This window comes from Urocitellus parryii, chromosome 9 (assembly GCF_045843805.1).
Source record: "Urocitellus parryii isolate mUroPar1 chromosome 9, mUroPar1.hap1, whole genome shotgun sequence".
Classification (NCBI taxonomy): Eukaryota; Metazoa; Chordata; class Mammalia; order Rodentia; family Sciuridae; genus Urocitellus; species Urocitellus parryii.
In genome coordinates, this window is record NC_135539.1 from 27,791,054 (window position 1) to 27,797,932 (window position 6,879).

The 6,879-nt window shown below is 48.2% G+C and overlaps 1 protein-coding gene across 1 annotated transcript; it reads right to left on the minus strand.

Moving 5' to 3' along the window:
• Positions 1-349: 349 nt before the first annotated feature.
• Positions 350-2,332, minus strand: Ccl26 (C-C motif chemokine ligand 26). The gene is made up of 3 exons (XM_026396964.2): positions 2,199-2,332; positions 2,009-2,123; positions 350-522 (listed from the first exon to the last, which is right to left on the minus strand). The coding sequence occupies exons 1-3, from the start codon at positions 2,266-2,268 to the stop codon at positions 432-434; spliced, it is 276 nt and encodes a 91-aa protein (XP_026252749.1). The 5' UTR covers positions 2,269-2,332; the 3' UTR covers positions 350-431.
• Positions 2,333-6,879: the final 4,547 nt, after the last annotated feature.

The following is a 6,879-nucleotide window of genomic DNA, read 5'->3' on the forward strand; positions in this document are numbered from 1 at the left end:
AACCTAACTTACCTTTCTCAACAATGTTAGAACATATGCCAAGCCTTTTGCCAAAATGTATATAAATTTGTCTTTTTTGCAATTATGAAACAACAACAACAAAAACAACAACAAAACTGTAAAATTCAATAACAGGGTCAGTTCAGGGGTTAGGGACCTGCCAGGCAGCTGGTTAACACCTACTGACTTGGTTTCCTTTCCTAGGGGGGAAAAAAATCAAGTTCTAATCCATTAATAATTTTATCAACAACAAGTCAAGTCTTCATGAAAAACCTTTATTTAAAAAAAAAAAGAAGAAAAACTCTGGTGGAAATCATGCTTCCCTCCCTGCCAGGAGGCCCTCTGCAGAGATTGCCCCAGCTCCACCAAGGGGAACAGGGCCAAGAGCAGGGTCCAGGCGTCCCTGGACTGGAAACTCAGCAGAGTCACGATTATTTCTGAGCTTCCAACAGAGAAATGTATCTCTGCACCCATTTTTCCTTCGGTTGGACGCAGACTCTCTCACCTATTTTGGTGGTGAATCTGTGAAATAAAGACAGAAGTGACTAGGGAGCCCTTGGCTTCCCTTGGGAGAGGGGGAGAGGGCCGGGCAGCTCCCTGGCTAGCTTGCCACCCTCCCACAGGCCTGCCACACTCTGTCCCTACCCCCTCTTCTCCCTGCTCTTCTTCCTCTCTGTTCCCATAGGAAGCCAGGCTCGGAGGCCCCCCTCCCCAGGAAACACTTGCCCACAGGTCTAATCTGCAACCTGTGTCTTGTACCTGCCATTTACAACAGCCTTCCCGAGACACAATTCACACGCTATTTCACTCATCCAATGAAAGTGAGTCACAACTCGATGGCTTTTAGTATATTTATAGCTCATCCAGCTGACACCAAGATCAGTGGGAGAATATTTTCCTCACCGGGAAATGGACCCACACCACCACTCCACTTAATTCTCATCTGCATCATCTTGAGTTGCTCATTGTAGCTGTTTATATGTGGTTCCTGCATTCCTTACTGTGAGCTTATTAAAAATGGGGGGCCATGGTTGATGTCCCCAAGTCTCCAACTTTGAGCTCCCTGTCCCCTTCATTTTAGAATGGAGGGATCTTGTCTTGTCCAAGGTCCCCCAGCTTGTGACAGAGTTCTGCTTTGACCCCAGCTCAGGGACTTTGCCAGCTGTCGGTTCAGTGTGGATGTCTTTAAAGTCCCAGAAAGCCCCTCAAGACCTGAAGGAGAAGAGCCGGGACCTCCTGAGCCCTGGAGCTCCCCCAACTCTGTATAGGCTCTCAATGTCCTCGTCTCTACCCTCAACTCTGTCTAAAATGATGACGTTCAGGTTTGTCCCTGGAGCCTCTTCTCTCCCTGCTGCATATTTTCTGGTGATCAGGAGCCTTGGTTCCCGCTTGGGGTTTGCTCTTGGAGCAGCTTCCATTTCTTGTCCATGTGCTGTGCCCAGTCCCGGTGCTGAAGGACTTGCATACATGACCCTATTGAATCCTGCCAGGAGCCCCGATCCTGTGTCAGCTCCCTTGTTACCCTGACCCCGCTTCCTGGCTGCCTCTCCCCCTTGTCAGGCTGACAGTTCATCCTCCCCCCTGCCTCTGGCTCTTCCCATGCTCCTTGGTCCTCTCTGGAATGTCCTCCCACTCATCCTTGGGGTCCCTTCCTTAGGGAGACCTTCCAGATGCCAAGTCAGGTCCTCCTGGGCCTGGGACAAGCTCCTTCATCCTCTCTCTCTCTGTCTTCTTTACTCATCACCACCAAGATCAACTCTGTTGTGCAAATACCTTTGCCCCTTTTCTTTCATGAGCCTGCGGGGTCTGCAGGTCACGCAGTGCCTGGCCCATGGTGTGAATGGCAGGCTCCAAACAGAGCTCCGAGTCATGCATGTTGTCACAGAGGCAGGACCCAACCCAGGAGCCCAGGTTCTCATTCTGCCGCTGAGGGGGTGTCTGCTGGGTACCCCCATCCAGTGACATGGCCGGCCTAGGGACCCTGAAAGCATGCCCAGGAGATACTCACATCACGCCCTGCTGGGGGCAGCTGATCTGGGTGAACTGGTAGGCTTGCACCCAGTTCCAGGGGATCATCTTATGGCTGTACTGGAAACAGCATGATTTATCCGTGTCACTGTCTCCTAAAAACAGGAGGGAAGCTTGAGACTGTCCTTTCTGGAAAGGAGCCCCCGGGGAAGGGTGGGGCAGCTACGTACGTAGGACATATGTGTGGACGCTCAGGAGGAAGGCCAGGAGAATGGGAGGAACCAGGGGAAAGCTCTTCATGGCCCTCGGAGCTGGGCCCTTCCCAGATGTCTACCGAACTGCTCCTGTCTGACCCCCTTTTAGGAGGCTGAGCGGTCCCTGAAGAGGATTCCAGAGAATTTTGTGGTTGGAAACTGAAGTGGCTTTTCTTGGCTGAACAATGGACTCATAACCCACAGCCCAGGGAAGGGGGGCCAGGGTTGCCTGGGAGGAGCAGAGGGGCTCTGGCCACCAGTAGGAGTCTCGGGCCCGGGGACATTGGTAGAGTCAACACTTTCTGGATTGAGAAACGGAAGTGGAGGAAATGAAGAAATATTCCAGTGAACTGACCCAAGGCACGCGACAGCTCACTTGGTTGTTCCTGATAGATTTCTGGCTCTCGGGAGGTTTTGTTTGCCTTCTGAACTTCGCTTATCTCTTGGTGAGGCCTAACTGGTTTCAGATGTCAGCAGAAAGCAGCCCAACCAGGGACGACCAAGAGCCATGGTCCAGGCCTCCAGGCCCGTGCCCTGACCTGCAGCCATGCCAGAGCTGGTGGGGGCCACTTGAGACCTCGCATCTAGCTTAGAGGCTCTCTAAACTGAGAGGTTATGCCAATCATCTGGAGGTTTTACAACTATATATTCCCCGGCTCTCTCCTGGACCTCCAGGGTGACCCATGGTTCTGTATTTTAGGCAAATCCAGCTAAAACAGGGAAAGAATGTTCTAGATAGGTTGGTGACATCTGTGCAGGAGAGTCTGAGGCAGGGGCAGAGCAGGACTGTCAGGCCAGAGCTAGTGTTTCCCATGCCCTAATATGTCCCTAAAATACGCCTCTTTAACTCCTGAGTTTACGCCAGGCACGGTGGCACACGTCCGGGATCCCAGAGATTCTGGAGGCTGAGGCAGGAGGATCACAGGCTCAAAGCCAACCTTAGTGAGGTTGTAAGCAACCTAGTGAGACCCTGTCTCAAAATTAAAAAAAATACAAAGGGCTGGGATGTGGCTTAGGGGTTAAGTGCCTTTGTTTTCAGTCCCTAGTACCACACACACATAAACAAAACAAAACAAAACAAAAACACCAAGAAAGAAAGAAAGAAAGAAAGAAAGAAAGAAAGAAAGAAAGAAAGAAAGAAAGAAAGAAAGAAAGAAAAGGAGTACTGACCATATATTGAATCATAGAATTTTCCATGGAGAGATGGGACCACTAATTTCTCTTAGTTCAACCCTTTTCAAACACCTCTCTTGTAGATATTCAGATTGTTTTGACTGCTTCGAGTGCCAGGGATCTTACTACCTAACCCATCCTAACCCAGGATGGCTGAGACTATGATGGGGTTCTTTCAAGTTCTCTTTATTTATTTTTTGGAGGGGGTACCGGGAATTGAACTCAGGGGCACTTGACCACTGAGCCACATCCCCAGCCCTATTTTGTATTTTATTTCAAGACAAGGTCTCACTGAGTTGCTTAGCGCCTCGCTTTTGCTGAGGCTGGCTTTGAACTCTCGATCCTCCTGCCTCCATCTCCCAAACTGCTGGGATTACAGGCGTGCGCCACTGTGCCCAGCATTCAAATTCTGCACAAAGATGCATATTTTCTCCTCTTTTGGAAGATGAGGAAGTTGGGGTTGAGGCAGATTTGAAGACTGTCATTTTAGTTTGGGTTCTTCTGAGGCAAGGATTCCAGGGCAAGTGATTGTGTGTGTATGTGTGCGGGGGGAGGGGATTTGATTTGATGTGGTTCCAGAAGATACCAGTAAAGGAAGAGGAAATCCAAGCAGGGAAGAAAAGGTGGTAATGCAAGATGAATCATCAAACAGGCTATTTCCCTGAGTAGACAAAGCTCACCTCCACTGGGAATTCTGGGGAGGGGGACCTCTACCGGCCACCTCTGGCATACCATTGAGAATAGATAGCTGTGTATGCAGGGGACCCATGTTTCACCAACAGATGCTAAGCACTAACCATAAAGAGGAAGATATGACAAGCTGGTCCCTATTAAAATTTGGAACTTTTACTCATTAGAAGATACAGTTAAGAAGTAGAGGTAATCTTCAGGGTAGAAGAAAAAATTGTTAATACATCTCTGCTGGGTTGAATAATCCCCTCTCCCCATAGGCACATCTACCCAGGACCTTAGAATGGGACCTCGTTTGGAAAAAGGGTCTTTGTGGATGTAACTAGTTAAGAGATCAGAATTAGGGTGGGCTTTAAATCCAATAAGTGTCCTTAAGAGTAGGCCACTAGAGCTAGGCACGGTGGCCCACACCTAAAATCCCAGCAGCTTGGGAGGCTGAGACAGGAGGATTGTGAGTTCAAAACCAGCCTCAGCAACAGGGAGGCGCTAAGCAACTCAGTGAGACCCTGTCTCTAAATAAAATACAAAATAATGCTGGGGATGTGCTCAGGGGTCGAGTACCCTTGGGTTCAATCCCTGGTACCCAGAAACGGAAAAAAAGATCAGGCCACTAGAATAGAGAGACAGAGAGGGGAAGGCCAGGGGAGTCAGAAGCAGAGACTGGAGCAAAGGATCTACTCCAGTCTCAGGAACAGCGATCTGGGAATGCTAAGGATTTCCAGGAGCCACCAGGAGGAAGGAAGAGGCGGAGGAGGAGTCTTCCTGTCACCTTCAGAGAGGTCACTGCCCTGAACTTCAGACTCAGGCCTCCGGACCCATGAGAGAATAAGTTTCTGTTGTTTTATGTGCCACCCAATTCATGCCAATTTGTTACCATAGCCCTAGGAAATGAATATGATGTCGTCTATCTGCAAAGGGATTCTGTTCTCAGAATACATAAAGAGCACCATAAATGAACAAGAAGAAGGCAATGTGTTGGGAAAATGGCTGAGTCTTGAACACTTCACAAAAGAAGGAATCTACACTGCAGATAAAAGGGACTTCATTTTATCAACCACCAGAGAAATGCAAACTTAAGCCACCGTGCACATGCCAGCCAGAATGGCTACAGTAAACAGAGGGACAACACCAAAAGTTAGCGGGGATGTGACTCACAACCAAGTCACGTAATTGGTAGTACAGTGGCACAATAAATGAGTGACAGAACAACTCTGAGAAATTTGTCATTAGTCAATTTTGTCATCCTGTGAACAGCATAGAGGGTACTTAACCAACAAAGACTTCGGCATCACCAGGCGATACAATCATACAGAGACCACCATCATGTACGTGATCCATCATTGATCAAAACATCTTCATTCAGTGCACGGCTGTGTATTTCATAAAGCCAAAATTTCACATACTTGATAATCCAGAAATTTAACCCTTAGTATGTATATGCCCACCAGAAATATGTGCCTACGTTCACCAAAAGATTTTTTTAATTGTAATTTTTTGCAATGCTGGGGATCCAACCTGGGGCCAGATGCATGCTGGGTGAGCACTGAGCTACACCTCCAACCCTTCACCAAAGGACATTGACTGCAACACTCAATACTTTTTCTTTTTTCAAAGCAGCAATATTTGTAGTAGCCCCAAACTGGAAACTGCCCAGATGTCCATCAATAGTAGAATGGAAAATAGTCATTTGTTTACATAATACAATGCTGTACAGCAATTAAAATGAACTATGATGACACACAGTCGTATGGACGTGTCTCACATCCTACCTCAGAAGAAGCCCGATGCAAAAAAGTAATATCTTGGGTGTCCGTGGGTATCAAGGGCCAAACAAGCAAAACTAACCTAGAATGATGGAAATCAGGATAGTGATGGTGCTTTGGGGGACAGTGACCGGATGCGGGCTCAAGAGGCAGGTCTGGTTTGGGGGGGGGGGGCTTTGCTGGTCCCCTGAGCCAGAGGCTGGTTCACCTTTGTACTCTTGTGAAAATTCACTGAGCTGAACTTTTCTGATCCACACACTTTTCTACACACAGAGATGAAGCAGAATGATATTTCAGTAGATGGTGGGGCCACAGAGGTGACAGTGTCCCCAAGAATTGCAATACAGTTGAAGAATTTCTACCAGCTGATGCCATCATGGCTGTCAAATCGCCACAGTGCAAGGCATTACCCACATATTTGTGGCCATGCTGGTATAGACAAACCTACTACTGAGCTGCCAGTTGTATCAAAAGCATAGCACAGTTGGGCGCAGTGGCGCACGCCTGTGATCCCAGCGGCTGGGGAGGCTGAGGCAGGAGGATCGCGAGTTCAAAGCCAGCCTCAACAATTTAGCAAGGCCCTGTGCAACGCAGCGAGACCCTATGTCTAAATAAAAAGAAAAAGGGCTGAGGGTGTGGCTGGTATCAAATAAAAAGAAAGAAGCCACCCGGAGAGACCAACCTACACCACTGGGGTTTCTGTGTTTCACTGGATTCATCCCTGTTGTGAAGTGATCTGTGACATTTTAATGAAATAATGATGAGGAAGGAAAACTATGTGCTAAATTAAACAAAACAAATCATGTGGTTAAAGGAATTGGGGTTTTTTGTTTTGTTGGTGCTGGGGTTTGAACCCAGGTTGTTCTACTACTGAGCCGCATTCCCAGGGGGTCTTGTTAAGGTGCTGAGAGTCTCACTCACTTGCTGAGGATGGCCTCAAACTTTTGATCCTCCTGCCCCAGCCTCCCGAGCAGCTGAGACCAACCGCATGGCCACCTGCATGACTAAAGGAATGTTTTATGGAAGCCACC

What these genes read in the sequence shown, in the direction of transcription:
- Ccl26 (XM_026396964.2), bottom strand. Translation starts at nt 2,268, where the DNA reads ATGAAGAGCTTTCCCCTGGTTCCTCCCATTCTCCTGGCCTTCCTCCTG. An exon ending in CGTCCACACATATGTCCTAC is followed by an intron (nt 2,124 to 2,198) that starts GTACGTAGCTGC and finishes TCCTGTTTTTAG; the next exon opens with GAGACAGTGACACGGATAAA. An exon ending in TGCCCCCAGCAGGGCGTGAT is followed by an intron (nt 523 to 2,008) that starts GTGAGTATCTCC and finishes TTTATTTCACAG; the next exon opens with ATTCACCACCAAAATAGGTG.